This window comes from Podarcis bocagei, assembly GCF_964188305.1.
Source record: "Podarcis bocagei genome assembly, chromosome: 7".
NCBI lineage: Eukaryota > Metazoa > Chordata > Lepidosauria > Squamata > Lacertidae > Podarcis > Podarcis bocagei.
In genome coordinates, this window is record NC_138132.1 from 71080081 (window position 1) to 71099436 (window position 19356).

The 19356-nt window shown below is 47.8% G+C and overlaps 1 protein-coding gene across 5 annotated transcripts in view; it reads right to left on the reverse strand.

Annotated features, from left to right (window-relative positions):
* Window positions 1-2206: 2206 nt before the first annotated feature.
* Window positions 2207-19356, reverse strand: part of PRDM16 (PR/SET domain 16) — a 473218-nt gene continuing 456068 nt past the window's right edge. For 2 of the 5 annotated variants that reach the window (XM_081201404.1, XM_081201403.1), the window contains exons 13-17: window positions 15040-15209; window positions 14609-14783; window positions 9931-10161; window positions 8298-8472; window positions 2207-4553 (exon numbers count right to left, since the gene is read on the reverse strand). In XM_081201404.1, coding sequence (XP_081057530.1) covers window positions 4419-4553; window positions 8298-8472; window positions 9931-10161; window positions 14609-14783; window positions 15040-15209 — 886 coding nt within the window. In that variant the 3' untranslated portion in view covers window positions 2207-4418. The remainder of the gene's footprint in view (window positions 4554-8297; window positions 8473-9930; window positions 10162-14608; window positions 14784-15039; window positions 15210-19356) is intronic. The other 3 variants (XM_081201406.1, XM_081201407.1, XM_081201405.1) reach the window with 3 other exon arrangements.

The window sequence follows — 19356 nt, forward strand, 5'->3', positions numbered from 1 at the left end:
AAGTTTAATGACAACGTCAAACTTTTACGCTGCTCTGAGTTTCTTACAATGTTATTGTACTTTAGGAAACCCTAATTGCATTTTATCTGTAAAAAAACTTTTGATTTATCTCAATGCATTAGTGAGTTAATAAAGCATTTAAAGGAAGGAAGGAAGGAAGGAAGGAAGGAAGGAAGGAAGGAAGGAAGGAAGGAAGGAAGGGGGGGTTGGGGGGGACCATTTTGCCAGAATTATCCAGGGAGAGGAGAAATTCGAAAATGTCTTTCTTTTCTTTTCTTAAGGATTTGGGGATTTTTTTGCCATTGAAATTTAAGATCTGTGCTGTCAGCATAACCACCACTTTGTATGCCCCCAAATACACAATTCTGGGACATTAGGTGATACAAACAGTGGTCACCACCAGCAAGGTACTAAAACTTAAACAAAAAGACCCGACCTGCAAATGAATAACGATGGAGGATATTTAGTCTTTTGCCCCCCTAGGGAGGTGAGAAAATGAAAAATCTCAAAATATTATTTCTGACAAATGTCCTCTGAAAATTTTCAGGTGTGTCCTTTGCCCCCCCCCCCCTCTGCAAAGTCCCAACTAATTTAGGGTTGCCATATTTTGAAGAGCAAAAAAGAGGATAAATTTGCCAACTTCTACTTTTAACTACAGGTGTCTGTGATGACTCCCATTTTACATACCCATGAAAAAGAGGACATGACCTGGAAATAGAGGACCGACCTATGGCAATCCTATTACTGGAGTCATTAGGTTTTAGGAGATTTAGAGTTTTGTGGGAGGGTGTAGGTAGAAGTACTTTTTTTTTTTTAAAAAAAGGCTGCCTTCCAATTTATTGACAAGACTTAAAGTTGTAAGCTTCTTCTCTCTTTTTTGAAAAAAAGCTGGATTTTAAAAGCAAAACTTGAAAATGTATGAATGCTAATGCATGTGAGAAGGTACCCTGGCACCTGAAACATTTATCCAACCAATGCTCATCTTATTCAGACAACACTGGCTGAAATTAATTACTAACTTGGATCCAATTCTGAGTTGGACTTGATTGCATACAGTCCTTAAGGCACCAGCTAGACACTTAGCTTCAAGACTTGGAAATGACTTCTGGGTATTTGCGCAGGCCTGTAAAATGTTAACACGGGGCACATCTGCACTACAGATTGCAAACTGATTTAGCCATATTTCCTTTCTCCCAGGGAACATAGTGCTGCCAGGAGACCTAGCAATCTCTTCAACAGAGTATCACCTTGACCAAACCACAGTTCCCAATAACCTTGGGGTGGGAGGTGGGGAGCCAGGATAGGTAAACTGGAATAATAAAGCTGATTTAAGTTTATGCCGTTGTGAGAAACTCCTTTTTACAGTGCACGGGCAATTATGTAAGGAAGGGCCTGGTGCAGAGTGATCAATGGGAAAAGAAAGAGATGGGATAGCCAACTATTTCAGAATGCAAAATCTCCAGTACAGTCGTACCTTGGCACCCGAACGTAATCGATTCCGGATGTCTGTTTGACTTTCGAAAACCAAGGCGTGCCTTCCAAATGGCTGTGGGAGTTTGCTGCACTCAAACGGAAGCCGCGGAAGCTGAGTTGAATGTTTGGGTTCCAAAGAACGCTCGCAAACTGGAACACTCACTTCTGGGTTTGTGGCGTTTGGGAGCCAAAACGTACGACTCGCAAGGCATTCAAGAAGCAAGGTACGACTGTACAGTAACACAGAGATGGGAAGACGAGGTGGTTTCTGAAGTCAGAGCTTGATGTTATCTACAAGGTGGTGCCTTTGACTGCAATCGGTAACCCTGGCTGTCTGGTTCCCTCTCTCCGCGTAAAACAAAAATTCAGAATGTGGCACTGTCATGGTGCCACAAAGCCAGTGAAGTACAACAGGGACAGAAATAAATGCAGGATGTTGCTTATGTTGTTTCACATTCTCCCCCACCCATTAGATAATACTGGGATGGGGGGAGGGAGAGAGAGAAGGAGAAACACCCATCTTAATGTTTCCTCCAGTACAATCACTTCCTGCTTGCCACAATGCAGGTGTCACCAAGCTTTGGGGAGCCGTGGGGCCCATTTGCAAGCCAGAGATAACTCACAGGTGCTGCACACCCCACAAGCCAGCAGACACAACCACAGCATGCTATCGGTTACCACAGAATGCGGCTTCCAACCTCAACTTGAAACCGGGGAGGGGATCACATGTGGGCAGATGTGTGCGCACGGGCATCTCTTTGGCAACCTCTGCCCTATTGTCTAGTTCCTGCCTTGGCAGCAACTACAGGAAGACCTGAGCACCTGATAATTACCCTTCTTGCCCAAACTTACTCTAAAAACCAACCCTGTACTCTAAAAACCCCTAAACCTGGATGAACCCTAAGCAAAGCGAATGCTGGACTCACAACAATTCGGCATTAAGGTCTCAATACTATTTCTGTGTCCTGGAACTTGATCTAGAGATGATTTGAAAACATTGGCACTGGACGGGTGGGAATCAGAACTGAAAATCTGCAAACAAAAATAAACAAAAACCAATCAGACACCCTCGTAATACTATTTGTCCTTGCTTTAGGAATGAGTTTAAATAGTGGTTCTGGAATATGGTGGGAAAGGTTGCCCCTTTATACTGAAGAAGTTAGGGGAGAGAGGAATAAGGCTGGCTTTGGATGGTGTTGTCTTGGGACCTTGTCTTCTTGCCAACAGCCTCTCGCCAATCTGGTGCCTTTCAGATGTTTTGGACTACAATTCCCACTGTGCTGGCTGGGGTGGGTGGGAGTTGTGACCACAACATCTGGATGGCACCCAATTGGTGAAGTCTGGTGTTCTGCATGGGAGCTGACCTGGCAACAGACTTGAGGCTTCCCACCTGTTGGCACAAGACTCACGGTTTGCCCTCTGCCAGGTCTCTGTGCAAAACTCTGCTGCCACAGTCTGCAAGAGAGGTTGCCAGCCCATCCTTGTGGAGGAAACAAAAATTGTGGAGCTCGATCCTAGCAAGATGCTTTGATTGATGCCCCCAGGTCCCACTTTAAGAACCCCAGGAGTGGCCCCGATCCACACCTGTGTCGAAGCTGCTGTCAAAGTTCCACCGAAAGCGCAACTGCGAGGCAGATTTGGCAATCTGGCAGACCAAAACAAGCAAACAGAGGAGTTCAAAGGGAAGCAAAGGGAATTTCTGTAAGACTTGTGATGCTTCTCGGGTCAGAGGGAAGGAGGGTCTGTACGCCCCATTTATCAGAGGAGCTGATTTTGTTCTCCCCACCACCACAAAGTCCAGAACCTTAACTACTTCAAGCTATAGGGGAGTAATTCTGTTCTCTGGCCGTGCAACAGGAGAGGGAAATTACATAGCACCTCTCTTGCCCATTTTTACAGGCTGTTTTCCATCACAAGCAGAACCTGGGCAGGTGGGATAGTGAAGGCCATACACAAAGTTTCCTTCCACAGCCCCAGCTGCTCCTCAGCTCAGCGTCAGAACTTCACATAATGCGTGGCTTGTTCCACACATTATGCTGAACACAGCTATCAGCATGTGTGTGGAAAATTGTGACTTGCACACAGACTGTACACTCCTTGATTGTTACATGTGAATAACCGTACAAGCGTACAGCTCAGTAGATGTGCACCCTGGGCCAGAAAGACTGTGCACTCATTGTCGAACGTAACGTGTGAAAACTCCTCAAGAGAAGTTGCAATGGGTGGCTGTAAACCGGAGTTACAGAGGTTTTTTTCCCCTTTAAAAAAGTGTGCCAACAAGCTTTCCAAAAGGCAACCACTGGGGGACAAGAGAGGTTATTACCCACAGAGAGGCCATCCGAAGAAGGGTTTACACAATGCACATAAGATGAGGGAAAGGAACTTGACACCTTCTTCTTTTTCTTTTAAAGAGGGGGAAGGAAGCAAACGAAATTCAACAGAAGTCCTAATCTCAGCAGAACTCCAGTGACTTCATTAGAATGGGACCTGGCCTAGAACGTCGTTTTCTTCTTCTTAGCAGAACTGGATACGAGGGTCAAAGGACTTCATGTGGGGTAGTTTACAAGGAGGTTTTTGCTGGCTCAGCAACACGGTCTGTAACATGAGAGGGTGGGGCACGACTGGATTTGCTAACGACAAATGCACCTGGTCTCCCCCCCCCTCCCAGCCCAACGCAGGAAGCAAGTTTCACTCCTGGGGTGTACTATGCATCAGAGAGATGGCAGGCCCCCGGGTCTGCTGCAGTGGTGGTTTCCTAGGTCCGACGAAACAGGGAACGAGCTGTCCGTGGTGGGTTCCTTCTCCCGGTGGTGGGTGGGTGGGTGAGCCCCGAGGGCTTCCTGTCCAGTCCTCCGCTGCTGACCAGAAGGTCTGAGAGGGGAGACGTGTGGCACCTCGGCCTCCTTGCTTGGGATCTCGGGCCGGGCGCCTTCTCCTCCAGCCTCTCAGAGATGACCGACAGCGCTGAAGCCTCCTGGCTCAGAAGCAGCACCTGCCATGTTCAACCAAGCATCCAGAGAGTTCTGGGAAGAAGGATGGAGGGGAGTGTTCTCAGAAAGGGACAACATCATTGCATAAGCCTAAGGGGGGGAAGAGAAGAAAAACACAGCGAGGGAAAGAGGGCATCAATACATGCTGGTCAGATCTTTGTCAGCAAAGAAAAGTGTGTGTGTGTGTGTGTGTGTGTGTGTGTCAGTCAGGATTCTAAGAAAGGCAGTGCAGTGTAGTGGTAAGAGGGCTGGGCTGAGACCCGGAAGCCCAGGTTTGAAATCTCTCACTCAGCTGTGAGGCTTACTAAGGGGGCACAGTCTCTCAGCTTAGCCTACCTCACAGGGTTGTTGTGAGGACAAAATAGTAGAAGAGGAATGACGCACACCACCTTCAGCTCCTTAAAGGAAAGGCGGGGCATAAATGTAGTCATGATAAACAAATGTCACCCCCATTCACTTCAAGGGACTTTGGTGCAAGAGCACTTTTCCTGAAGGTGCAGCATGTTTTTGCATGGGACTATGGCAGTAAGCACTGTGCTCTCCAGATGTTCCCGGACTTCAAGAGTTGTGTCTAGCATTCTTCACGCTCAGAATATATCCCCGCTGGCTTGTAGCCAACCAAGTCCTACTCAGAGTAGACTCACTGGAATCAATAGACCTAATTGGGTTATGCCTGTTAATGTCAGTGGGTTTCTTTTGAGCAGGGCTAGCGCTGAAAGTGGGTTAAACCACAGAGCCTAGGGCTTGCCGATCAGAAGGTCGGCGGTTCGAATCCCCGCGACGGGGTGAGCTCCCATTGCTCGGTCCCTGCTCCTGCCAACCTAGCAGTTCGAAAGCACATCAAAGTGCAAGTAGATAAATAGGTACCACTCTGGTGGGAAGGTAAACGGCATTTCCGTGCGCTGTTCTGGTTCGCCAGAAGTGGGTTAGTCATGGTGGCCACATGACCCGGAAGCTGTACGCCGGCTCCCTCGGCCAATAAAGCGAGATGAGCGCCGCAACCCCAGAGTCGGCCATGACTGGACCTAATGGTCAGGGGTCCCTTTACCTAGCACTGAATGCAACCCAGCGAAGGGAACGGGCACGAGCGCCCAAGGTCTCTTAATTCTTATGCATCTGCTCTGATTAAATCTCAGTGACGGCCAAGGTTGTCTCCCATGAACTCCAGCCCATATGGCCAAGAGATGATGGGAGTTGCAGTTCAGTAGCCTCTTGAATGTGCCACGTTGGCTACCCTTGCTTTTGGGGTGGGGCGGGGTGAGATGGGAAATCAGAATGGCTCAGTTTATACATCTCATCCTCTGGCATCCTTATGTTTCAGTTCCCTCACTTCCTGACTGAGGTTGCCCCCTTGCCCCGAACCAAATAATTGATTGGATCAATGGGGAAGGGGATGACCTGCCTCCCACCTGCTCTGGTGGCCATGCCCATTTTTAAGCCACACTCGCCACCTCTGGCATGCAGCCTCTGGGGGCTTGGAAGGTGGCAATGTGACCCTTGAGCCCCCCCTCGAGATGGCAATGTCACCACTTGCTTCCAAATGTGGTAAGTGAACACTGCTGCAATGGGAAGGGGGGAGGCACCCAACTCATTTGTGCTGAGTGGGGCATCCCTGGACCTCTGCCCCCTGATGGCACCACTGCTTGAACTGGATGGGTTCTTAGGCTGTCCTTGCTCTGGAATCCAGGGGGAGAGGGGGTTTTTTTCATAGAAACTGTAGAGTTGGAAGATACCGCCAAGGGCCATCTAGTCCACCCCCCCCTGCAATGAAGGAATCTAACTGTGATAATCCCTGACACATGGCCATCCAACCAGAGGATGCTGTTTCCACCAGACTGATTGGTCTGAATCAGTATCAGAAAAGTGTGGTCAGGGGAAACAATGTCCTGTGTTCCCCATCCTACTGAGATCCAATAACAAATGTTGACCATGGAATCCAGGGAGATGAGTGCAGGATTCCTCACTAGGAAAAAAGGAGGATGGACTTCAGAGTGAACAGTAAAAAGGTTTAGGTTTGGGAAATGAAATCCTGTGTTCTCCCTCCTTCTCAGCTCTACTGCCTTTGGCCAAATCACAATTCTGTGGCGGTGTTGGTGTATATGCCATTGTAGCAAAGCAACAACAGGAGCCCTCTGTAAAACCAAGACAGAAATTGCAGGGAAACAGGAACAGAGAACACAAAGTCCATAAAAAATTAGTAGGTTTTTAGCATATTAGTATTAAAAAGACAAAGACAAAGAGACATGCATGGAAACAGGAAATGAGACCTCCCTCTCTTTCTCAACAAAGAAGAACATGATAATTAAGTTTCCCACACAAAACAAAAGTAGGGGAACTTGAGGTTCTCTGCAGCTACTGACAAGGAGGGTCTTTCCTACAGATGGCTTAAACAGCAATTCTATCTTCCCAGGTAAAAACCTTCATAACTGCAGTTCTCAGAAGAAAGGCTAGGGGGAGCTGTGAGAGAGAATTTTCACAGACCTCAAATCTCCCCAGGATCAGGGATGCTGTGACAGGGTGAATGAATACTGGGGTTGTGTTGCACAGGGACCATCTTCAAAGCAAACCCATTGCAATGAAGAACGTAGACTTGTTCATTTCAATGGGTCTTATCTGAGCAGAACTCAGCTGGCTGCAACCCGCAAGACCACCACCCAAATTTGTACATGTATCGATGCAGAGGGTGGTCTTCAAACAAGTTGAGAAGGTGGGCAGCTGGGCTCTCAACAGAACTTTGCAGTTTGCAAAGCAGTGTTTCTTGAGTTTAAGAAAAGAGTGGTGATGTGAGAGGCAGTTGAAAGGATCTCTACCACTTCACCAATGCTCCTGCCAAGGATTCTTGCTTCTTCCTTTTTCAAGGCGAGGAGTGGCAAGCTATGGCAGTATGAAACAAGTGCTGGGTTGAACCTATTTCTCCATAATTCAACAGCCAGCGAGCATCTTGGTCTCTCTAAAGCAGGGCTGGAGGAGCAATGGTCCTCCAGAAGTGGTTGGACACCCATGGGCCTCAGCAAGCATGGGTAATGGCAAGGGATGATAGGAGTTTTATTCCAGCAACATCTGGAGGGCCACAGATTCTCCACCCATGACCTACAGCAGGAGTAGGCAAGGTAGTGACCTCCTGGTTTGCTTGGGTTACGACTCCCTTCATCCACAATCAACAGGGGTGATGGAGGCTGGTATCCAAAAACATCTGGAGGGGACCATTGGCTGGTCCTGCTCCACAGCCTTCTGTATTCCTTCTAGCCGCTAGCATTTCATGGTGATCTAGTGCAGAAACAGCCACGTGGCTGGAAGGAATTTTGAAGGATGCGGTAAGACAGGGAGGTTTGCTGGCTGCCAATTGCACTTGGCAAGTTCTCGGACTTATTAAAAAAGTGAAATAAAAAACCCCACCACCAAACCATCTACCCAAGGCTACCTCTCCTGTAAGTAAGGTATGCAACCTACCCCACCACCGAGAAAAAGACCCTCAAAATTTCTAGCAACTCATGCCCATGTTTGATGCATTTTCTTGGTACCGCTCCCCACAGCAAATCTTCAAAACACTGGCTTAGCCTATAAAACCCGAGAGAAATTGGCCGTGCAGGTTGACCCATTTGTCCTTCCCACCATCGCCTCTGAGGTCAGAGTGGTAGGCAACCCAACCCATAACTCCTGATGAAAACATGCCCCTATAATGTTTTGTGGGACCTGCCACTGCTTGGCTGCGAGTTCCCAGTGTTGGCCATTGCTCATGGGGACCTTCAGCGAGGAAAGGAAACCAAACGGGCTGAACCCCCTTCGTCACCACGAGAGGGAAAACTGCAGAAAATACCCCAAGGGTACACCTACCTGATTTTTAGCCTGCCTGTACAGAGTCTGTTTTATTGCCTCAGAGTCTAAGGTGGGGTTATACACATCTTTAACTTCAAAAGCTTCCTCGGATGCCTTGCGTAGATCCAGCCCCTTCCCAAACTGCGGTAACTGCTCCAAATCTAACAGGCCGGCTTCGTCCTCCTCAACACACCTGTACCAATGACCAGGAGGGGAGGGGAGGGGTGGACCTGTTAGCGCATCTGACTGTTCACAAACGGGGCCAAGGTGAGCATCGCCAAACTCGGGCAGGGGCTGACAACATGCACAGACCGTGGAGGAGCTGCCCGGAAGCTACATGCAGGACGTGTTAAAGGGAGAGGGACACACACAACACACACACACAGATAGAGAGAGAGAGAGAGAGGCACATGGATGGACAGACGAGGGGCTTGCAAATGACACCGAGGAACAAGCAAAGCATGGCGTGGGCATGGCCGTGTGAGCTTGGATTGCACGCCGTCTCACTGGCATGTGGTGCTGAATGTGCCATTTGGTCTCACTGCCCAGCTGAGGAGCTCTCCCTGGAGATGCCTCAAAGGGGTTCTCAGTGCCTGCCCTGGCCCTGCTATACAATGCAACCCTTGGGATTCTCCCTAGACCCCATTGCTCCTGCTATTGCCCCCCCCCCACACCACCAAGTGCTTCTGCTTGGCGGGATTGTGTCCTTGCACTCTGACAATGCCTCTTGCTTGCTTGTATGGGGGTGTGTCAGCACCAGCTGGTGCCCATCCAGATGGTAGGGTGGAAGGCGGGGAGGTCAACAGCAGGTGGCGCCAGAGCCAACGACAGGCCGAGCCAAACAGTTCTAGAGTTGTAGAACTCCCTGCCGAGTTCTACAAAGGGCAGCACTGAGACCAAGGAAGAGGAAGCTGTGGGCGTCTGCTTACATGTGTGTGTGTGTGTGTGTGTGTGTGTGTGTGTGTGTAGCTGAAAGTTATGGACTTCATAATGGAGACAAAAGAGTCCAAAAGGCCCCCTCTAGGCTCTGGAGCACCTAGTTCCCTCAGGGTAACGCCATGGTGAGGAGCAAAAACAGCAAAGGCCTCACCAACCGCAGGTGAAATATGGCGAGCATAGAGGGTTTCAGACACTGCCATGCTCTTGATGAGTGGGTTGAGCCTCACAGTCTTTCCTGGAAAATGCTGGGTGATCCATACTACACTTGACTATGCCTTATTTCCCAGCCGTGTGTGTGTTTGCGTGAGGTTGAGAGTTCTCATCATGCTGGGAGGGACACAAGCTAGAGGGGACCTTAGACGTGCCTGCCAGGGCATACAGGGACCCATGGGAACTGCACTTCCCATGATCCCCGGATGCCTTGGATGAAGCAGACATGCGTAAAGGTGTCCAAAGGCTCTCTCTGCAACCTGCGGAAGCTTGCACGGGATGCTGATGATGTTTTGTAGCTTTGCCTGTCACCGCAGCTCAAGGCTAATGCTGAGAGCTGAGCTAGACTCCCTTCATTGCAGAGGTACCGATGCACCTCTAGGGCGGATGCTATAGCCACGCCGAATGGATGGTTCACGATCCCCCCCCCACGACTTGCCAATGAGGGGTGGGAAAAGCAGGCGTTCCCCCCACCACACACTGAAAGTCCTGTCCCACCCACCTTCGGGTGCGGTCAAAACTCATGGTAAGGGACGTGGCCTCTTCATCTTCCTCATCCTCATACCCTCCTTGCGGCTCTGTCGTCGGCGATGCCGTCTCGTCCTGTGACTTCCCTGTCAGGCTGTCATCGTCTTCCTCTTCCAGTTCTTCCTCCTCCTCATCGACATCCTCCGTTTTGTCATTTGTGAGGCCATGGCACTGGGAGTTGCCATCAGCATTCTGGATTTCAGGCCTGTGGGTTGCAAGTGCAAAGGTTTTGGAGGGGGGTTGTGGTAAACAGAGAACAAAGATGACTTTCAGTTTGAGAGTCACGCCCATCTTTGTAAAGGTGCTTTTTGGCTGCTGGGTTATAAGAAATATGCTAGGACATTTTCTCATCCACATGCCTTCTTAAACCTCTGCTCCTTGAGAATGTCTTATGTCCAGGAAAGTAAAAAGCTAAAGGTAAAAGACCCCTGGGCAGTTAAGTCTAGTCACAGGTGACTCTGGGGTTGCATCGCTCATCTCACTTTCAGGCCGAGGGAGCCAGCGTTTGTCCACAGACAGCTTTCCAGGTCATGTGGCCAGCATGACTAAACCGCTTTGGGGCACAACAGAACACTGTGACAGAAACCAGAGCATACAAAAACACTGTTTACCTTCCCGCCACAGTGGTAACTATTTATCTACTTTGACTGGCGTGCTTTCAAACTGCTAGGTTGGCAGGAGCTGGAACAGAGCAACGGGAGCTCACCCCGTCATGCGGATTTGAACTGCCAACCTTCCAATTGGCAAGTCCAAGAGGCTCAGCGGTTTAGACCACAGCGCCGCCCACGTCCCATGCTTTTTACCCAGAAAGTACATGTCCCACGGCCTACAGCTTCATGGGCTACAACTGAGCGCACTCCGTATAGCTTCCCAGGTACTAATGGATCTACTTTAAGGGAGAGGCATACCGGGGCTCCCTTGTGCCTCTGAAGTCAGGAGAGACCATGGACCAGAAACTCAAAAAGTTTGCTTTTTGTCGCTTTCTGCATTCGCCAGTGACTCCCCCCCCCGTGACTATCAGGGTCAGGTCTGCTCTGTTCTGCCTCCCCTCCTGCACCTTGGTGGAGTCTGCCTTCTTCCCTCCTCCCTCAGTTTGCTGCTTTCCCTTCTGCCTTCCCCCATGCCAGTGTGGTGTAGTGGTTAAGAGCGGTAGTCTCATAATCTGGGGAACCGGGTTCGCGTCTCCGCTCCTCCACATGCAGCTGCTGGGTGACCTCGGGCTAATCACACTTCTTTGAAGTCTCTCAGCCCCACTCACCTCACAGAGTGTTTGTTGTGGGGGGGGGGAGGGAAAGGAGAATGTTAGCTGCTTTGAGACTCCTTTGGGTAGTGATAAAGCAGGATATCAAATCCAAACTCTTCTTCTTCTTCTTCCATTCCCTCCTCCAACTCCTCACCCACTCTCATTCTTTCTCCCCCCCCCCGAAACTCCACTGGGTGCTCCACTCACACATCTAACAGTGCCATTAGGAAAAGGGGCAGCTGCAGTGGCCCCTGCTGGCAGCGGCGTAGCGTGAGTTGTCAGCACCCGGGGCAACGCAAGTAATTTGCGCCCCCTAACCCGGGGCAAGGCACGTAATTTGCGCCCCCCCTAACCCCTAACCTGCGAGTTGCCGCTGGCGCTGCCGCCCAAACGACGCCGCTTGCCTGGAGGAGGAGGGGGGCAGAGAGGCGAGGAAAATGCAATGGCCCAGCAGCTGCAGCAGCACCGGCGGAGGCGGGGCTGTGAGGAGGGGCTGCCTGGCGCGTCCTCCGCGGCGAGCGCTGAGAGCCGCTGCCTGCCGGGCGCCTTCAGCCCGGACGCGCGCACAGCTCGTCGGTTCCGCGAGACATGCGGCTCTGCTACAGCCTGCGCCCGAGGCTCTTCAGCGACTCCGGAGGCAGCGAGCGCCCCCCCCAGATGTTGCGCCCGGTGCGGCCTGCCCCCCTGGCACCCCCACGCTACGCCACTGCCTGCTGGTGACCAAATTTCTCTGCCAAGGAGCCCAGAAAAGCCTGCACACCTTGCCCGGCTGCCCTGAGCAGTGGAAAAGCTGCTGGGAGACTTCGTAGCAGGTGGGCTCCTAGTCACTCTGACCAAGAGTGAAGAGACACACTTTTTGCACCTCTTTGGGTCTGTGCCCTTGGTGGGCCGACTTGAGCAGTCCATAGGTACACCCCTGCTTTTAAGGCTCTTCTCTTTACCTGGGCTTTTGGTCCTTAATTTGAAAGGATTGGAACTGTGGCTTCTTTTGGTGGGTAGGATAACTAAGTCCTGCCTTTTATCTGTATAGCTGGGCCTGTTTGTTTTTTTAGGTTTTAACTTGGCTGCTCTTAATTGTCTTCCGTGGTTTTTTAAAAATAATCTTGATTTCCACATTAAACATCACACATAATCAAACACATTGTTCTGTTGTGAAAGAAAAAGAATGTACACAAAAAGAAAATAGAAAAACAAGAAAAAAGATGGGGGGAAAACGGGAAGAAAGTTTAACAAAGTTAAATTGTATTTAATGTTAAGTTGCTTCCAGTCCCTTGGTGAGAAAAGCAGCAGCAGCAACAACAACAATTTGCACAGTGTTTGAGATTGCCATAGTATACTTAAGGCACTATGGAAAACTTTTATTTCCCAGGGATCTTCGCTGATGCTCTGAAATGGCCTGTATTCTAAGCTGGATGGAAATGACACTCAATCGATATAACACAGCTGAGCTGGAGAAGTTCACAGCCCATGCCAGGTAAATAAGGAACTTGAATGACATCACTCATTTCAAAGTTCTGTATGCTTGGCTGACTATAAACCCAGCGCTGACAGCTTGCCATGCTTAATTCAGATGATATCTTTGCCACAGGCCCACCAGGATCCAGGAACAACATTGTCCCAGACAGAAAATAAGCATCGACCCTCAAGAGCCATCAGAAATGCCGTGATTAGTGTCTGACTTGGGGGCCCCACTCCAAACATGGAATTCTTGATGCAAAAAACCCACACAAATTAAGTATTTTTTTCTTTCTTTCTTAAATGTCCATGTTCACATTACATGGCATTTGGAAAGATCAGAATAGCCTGATCGTAATTGCAACTGGCACTGCCTAGTAGGATGGAGAGAGAGTGTGTATTTGAGTGCAGGGTACAAAAAGGACCCTATTTATTTCTTCTCTTGGTCTGTAAGCAGATTAAATATCTCCCCCAGTCAATGTGAGGTTTAAAAAAATTAAGGGTAGGGAGCACACAAGCTTCCTGTGAGCCCTGCATCTCATCACGTAGTCTAAACAAGCTCAGAAGCTGCTTGTAATTTAAAAACAACAACAAAAACCCACACATACGAAAGCCAGGTCCCCCCAATTTCATTCTCCCTAGAGATCAATTATGCCAGTCTGCTGAGGATTCCACCTCTAATTTGGTATCAATTTGTGTGTGTTTGCAACTAACGTGGAAAGATTCCTGATTTTCCACCAAAACTCCATCCTTGACTTTTCAGGGTTTCCTTTTCTCATTTAGATCTAAAGCACGAAGTTTTAAAAGCAAACTATTTCACAGGGATTTTGTTTTGTTTTGTTTTGTTTTGGTACTGAATGAGATTGCCATATTTTCCTCTTGGCTGCAAGGAGATCAAAGCCAGTGCTGGTGTCCGTCTCCTGCCTAAGCCTGTTGTATCAAGCTACTAAGATGCTCCGAATCCATTCTAAGGGAATGGGGCAGTGGGTAAAGGTCACATTCAGCAGCCCTGAGTTACTGTGGCAGGGAGGTCCATACATGCTGAAATCTAAAAGTCAAATTAGCAGTAATGTTTATACAAGGTGAGGCTGAGGAAACCATTTTCTTATAGGTCGTGGAATCTGATTCCCGACACTCACAAATAAATCCTTGTACAGTGGTACCTCGGGTTACAGATACTTCAGGTTACAGACTCTGCTAACCCAGAAATAGTACCTTGGGTTAAGAACTTTGCTTCAGGATGAGAACAGAAATTGCACGGCGGCAGTGGGAGGCCCCATTAGCTAAAGTGGTACCTCACGTTAAGAACAGTTTCAGGTTAAGAATGAACCCGAGGTACCACGGTATTCAGAAATCTAGCATGTCAATCTTTTCCCTGAAACACTATTGTCTATGTGTGAGGATTTTTTACTCCCTTTTTTTGTATGAAGGAGCACTTATGTGAGCCCCCACCTGAAGTCTGTAGTGAAGCAGCTCGGACATGCTCTATCACCGCACTGTAGAACTGGGTTGTAAATACCAAACTAAGTCAGAAGTGCACTATAATTATAACGCAAGCAATCCATTTCCATAAGGCTGTTTCCTAATTCCTTTAAGCTTTTCCCCAAAAATCCTTGCAGATGTCTGCTGAGGTTGTTACTGTCACCATAGTGAATGTACAAAGTTATCTTAGATCGGGTTTTCCCACACTTGGATCTCCACCTGTTTTTGAACTACAGTTCCCATCATCCCTGACCACTGGTCTTGCTAGCTAGGGATGATGGGAGTTGGAGTCCAAAAACAGCAATACAGGTGCTCTACCTCTGAGCTAGGTTGGCCACCCCGCTTCCCAAAATTAATGTCTAACCAAATGGCCCCTTCTCCATTGTGAGGGTAGGCTCTGATTCTGACCCGGAAGCTCACAATTCATACTCTCCCAGCTCCATCACTAAAAGCACGTTGAAACTCAACTCACCTTTTATCAGCTAAGCCTGACGATTGGTTCATCTCGCTATTTGCAATAAAGTTTCTGATTTCGGAGAAATAGGAGTCTTCCTTCTCGTCTAAAAGTGCATGGTTGTCTGATTCTGAGGTCGGCGAGGAGGCGTTGGTCCCCAGGTGGTTCGTGATGACGCCTGTGTGCTGGCTCACTGCGGTGCCGGAAGAGAACAGGCGCACATTAAATAGAGGACTCCTTCAAGCAGAGGAATGTCCTCTGTAAAGAAGGACACACGATCAGTCTAATGAATGAAAACAAGCCAAATTGACCTGGGAACAACACTTATCCAAAGATCGCCTCATTGGGTTCTCTGCCTCTGAAAAAGTGTTTAAAAAGCAGTCGGTGGTGGGAAAATCAAGGCTCGCATTTCACTCGTACAATTCTGGGCCTGCGCCGTTCCCCATTACCTGGCACACTCTCGTGTTCGTGCTTTTTCAGGTGTCGGTCGAGATTGGTCTGCTGGCCGAAGCAACGATTACACAGGTGGCACTTGAATGGCTTCTCCTTGTTGTGGATGTTTCGGACGTGGCGCTGGAGGTTGGATGAAATGCTGAAGGACCGGTCGCAATATTTACATCTGGAGAGGGAAAAAAGAAAGACCATGTGGGGAAAAACCCAGTAACATGGGAATAAAAGAAGTTGTCTGCAATGGTTGGTTCTCGGGGGGGGGGGGGGCAAAAGGAAACAGTTCATTAGCTGTGGTTGCTGCATTGCAGGGACTTGGATTAGATAACCCTTAAGGCATGGGTAGGCAAACTAAGGCCCGGGGGCTGATCTGGCCCAATCACCTTCTAAATCTGGCCCGCAGACAGTCCAGGAATCAGCATGTTTTTACATGAGTAGAATGTGTCCTTTTATTTAAAATGCATCTCTGGGTTATTTGTGGGGCATAGGAATTCATTCATCCCCCCCAAAAAAATATAGTCTAGCCCCCCACAAGGTCTGAGGGACAGTGGACTGGCCCCCTGCTGAAAAAGTTTGCTGACCCCTGCCTTAAAGGCTCCCTTTCAACTCTACAATTCTATGAGTTCCTGGGGTGGTGGTGCTTGAGAGGGCCTCAAATGTGGTGGCCCTCAGACTCTGGAACACACTCCCCTCCGCAGTTCATCTGAACTCACTACTGCATACATTTTGACGTCAGTTGCGCCTTTTTGCCCAAGCTTTTGAAGGTGGACGGTATTACCCCAATTCACTTTTTTAAAGCTACACATAACCCTCCCTGGAATCCCATGCTGGGCAATGGCTGCATAGAACTAAATAAACAAGCAATCACACCTGTTGCTAGGACCCCAGTGGGAGGCAATCTCCTTTCATTTGCTGACTGCTGCTTTTACGATTACTACGTGCTGTGATATTTGTTTGTTTTGGTTGTGGGGGGCGAGAGGGGGGAGGCCTTATTGATACTACAATTATTTTACTGTCAACAAATAAAAACAAGGCCAAACCACGTAATAAAAGGGAATGATAAACTACCAACTACCTAGGTTGGCACCTGAATAATTTACTATGGTAATAATTACAAGAAGTTCCTGCAACAAAATGGAGTGCTCCTGTAGAAGGTTCCATCCAACCACGCCTTGTTTCAGGATACTCCATTCCACCCTTTTCTCAGTTTTGTGGGGTTTCCTTTCCCTTCTAAGACTCGGCCCTTATTGGGCTGTTTTGGGGTTTCCTCCCACTTTGGGTTTTTTCTTTCTCTCTCTAAAAAATTTAATGCTTCTGCAAACCTTGAGTTTTGGATAAACAGGGACCCAAAATCTGATTGATTGTGATGATGGTGATGACCTCCCCCTTTCTCCTAGGAGCTCAAGTTGGTGTACAGTGGTACCTCGGGTTACAGACACTTCAGGTTACATACGCTTCAGGTTACAGACTCCGCTAACCCAGAAATAGTACCTCAGGTTAAGAACTTTGCTTCAGGATGAGAACAGAAATCGTGTGGCGGCGGCGTGGCAGCAGTGGGAGGCCCCATTAGCTAAAGTGGTGCTTCAGGTTAAGAACAGTTTCAGGTTAAGAACGGACCTCCAGAACGAATTAAGTATGTAACCAGCGGTACCACTGTACATTGCTCTCCCCCTCCTCAAAACAACCCTACAAAGTAGATTAGGCTTAGAGTTGGTGAGCAGCCGAAGGTCACCCAGCGAGCTGCATGGTCGAGAAGGGATTTGAACATCACACTAGTGCCGGGAAGGACTGAATTTGTTACGGCTACTGTAGCTGCTAATATTGGAGTTGAGACGGTTAACGATGGCAGCTGCAACAAGCAGAGGTACCAATCTTGGCCCGGGAAGGTTTGTGAGGCTGAATTCAATTGAATTGAATTTTATTATTTCGGTCACAGACCAGTTCCAGCCCACATGCAATATCAAGGAAGTCATAAAACACGATAAGGATACATTTGAATTTCCAATTAGGTATAACAGGGACAATACAGATATGTTGTTGTTGTTTAGTCGTTTAGTCGTGTCTGACTCTTCGTGACCCCATGGACCAGAGCATAGCAACAGTTAAAAAATAAATTAATTAAAAGCTTTATAAAAATCACTAACATATAACCTAAAATTATCATTTAAAACCTTAATCATTACGATAGCACAGCTTGTTCCCTAAGTTTTATGGCAATCGCACAGAATTTGGCTACCCTTAACGTGATCTCAGGATCCTTGTCCTCTACCAGGGATTTTAGACAGGTTTGTGAAGCTTGTAAAAAACTCTCATGTGCAAGATCTCCAGATTTCCTGAAGAGGGCAGCATTGGGGCACCCAAAAATGGAATTGGGATTTTAGTGCCTGTTGAAGTCAACCTTTGTTCCTTCCTTGGAGGCTTCCCCCTCTCCGCCAACAGGACTGCTTATTAGATTTGCTAGCACTTGTATCCTTCAGCCTATTGATGCAGAGTACACAGAGTTTGTTTTCTTAAAAATAAACTTTCAAAGGAGGGGAGCAATTGTCACAATTCTGCATTATGCAGACAGCACATACTTTCCAAATGCGCTACAGCTGGGACTGAGACTAAAAATATCTCCCCTATTATTTTTGGAAACAGCGGATATACATTTATGAAACACTCTCCTTTTTGTTTTGTTTTTTGGACCCCGCATTCAGCTTGTGATTTGCCGGCTTTGAAAAACGAGCTGGACTCAAGGTGTTACATGTCACAAAACACTGTCATTAAATCCTCCATTCTGAGGGGAAGGCAGGCTTGCTGAAAAGCAGAGTCATTTCAAATATTTCTGGAGGTGGTGTTGGCAACTTTTAGGGGCATAATAGGAAATCACAATTTCAGAACACAGCTTAACCCTGGCTTGGCCTCACTGAGCCATAGTCTAAGTAAGCCACGGTTTCTGGGCTTTAGACATCATGGGAAACTGTGGTTTGTTTAAAAGTGGAAATGGAAGCTTCTGAACATGACGCTTTGCAACCATGAGGTGCAGCGGGAGAACACGTGAACCTGAGGCACATATAAGCTTATTAACATAGTGAGAAACCATGGTTTCCTATTACATCTGAACTAGGCTACAGTGGACAGGGACTCTCAAAGCATGTGGTCTGCAACACAGGGAAAGCCATTGCTATCGGCCTTCAACAGAAACACACAGGTGTGTATCCAGTCCTACTCAGAGTGAAATGGGTGGATGTGGCTAACTTAGGCCAATTAATTTCAGTTGGTCTACTTGGAGTAAGACTTACGACTTGGCCATGCAAATATAATGTTTCGAGTGTGTTTTAAGTGCATTATACAGATGTGACACTAGATGGGGACGGTGAGCTTATGGCAATTTCAATATATTTTTAAAAACGCTTTTTTTTTTTTTTTAAAAAAAAGCATTTTCACAGTGTTTTTAATATGCGTCTAGATTCCACCACAGTGGCTACAAACCACATGCCCTATACCCCAAAGCTCCTAGTCAACCAATCGTCCTGGTCCCATCCCTGCTCTGCCATGAAGCTCAATGGGTGACCTTGAGCTAACCACTGCCTCGCATCCTAACCTGCCAAAAGATTGGGCTACTTGTGACCCTTATGGTCTCTTCCAACTCTAAAATTTCACAATTCTATGAAATATATTTCCACCGTATCTGTAGCTGAGATCTACGTCGCTTTCCTTTCTGCGCTACCACATTCCTGGAACTGTAAGGACTTTGGGAAACATTTGAGTCACACCTCTGTTCCCGACGACAGGAGTGAGGAGCCTCCTTCATTCCTGCGATGGGTTTAAAACGGAACAGAAAATATGAAAATACGTTCTAGCTTCTTTAAGAGACAAAAAAAGGTACGCAGGTCATGATCCAATGGTCCGTCACCTATATTATTTGCTGGTACCGTGTGCCATTTAAAGCATATTTTCCTGTTCCTTTTGTTAAAAAATAATAATTGATGACTTCAAAGAGCCTTGTGCAAATTAAGAAAAAGCACCCATTGCCTGTCTGTTACGGAAGTCTTTGAAAAGTTACTCTAGACAGCCCCTTGCTTGAGCTGTGAGTGATGGGCACAGAAGTTAGGATACAGAGTTTAGATAATTACCTTGCTTAAAAATATCAAAACCAGAGGAAGATGTTAAGAAGGCTGTATCTCATGGCTGAGCATATGAGGAGTGAGGGAAAACAGTTATTGGGTTATATGAGTTCTCAGAGGGGTCACTGTGCTGCTTTTAATCACTGACCTAGACAAAGAGAGGGGCTGGCTTTGCATTCAGAGAAGCAGGAGGCCTGAACTAAAACTTCA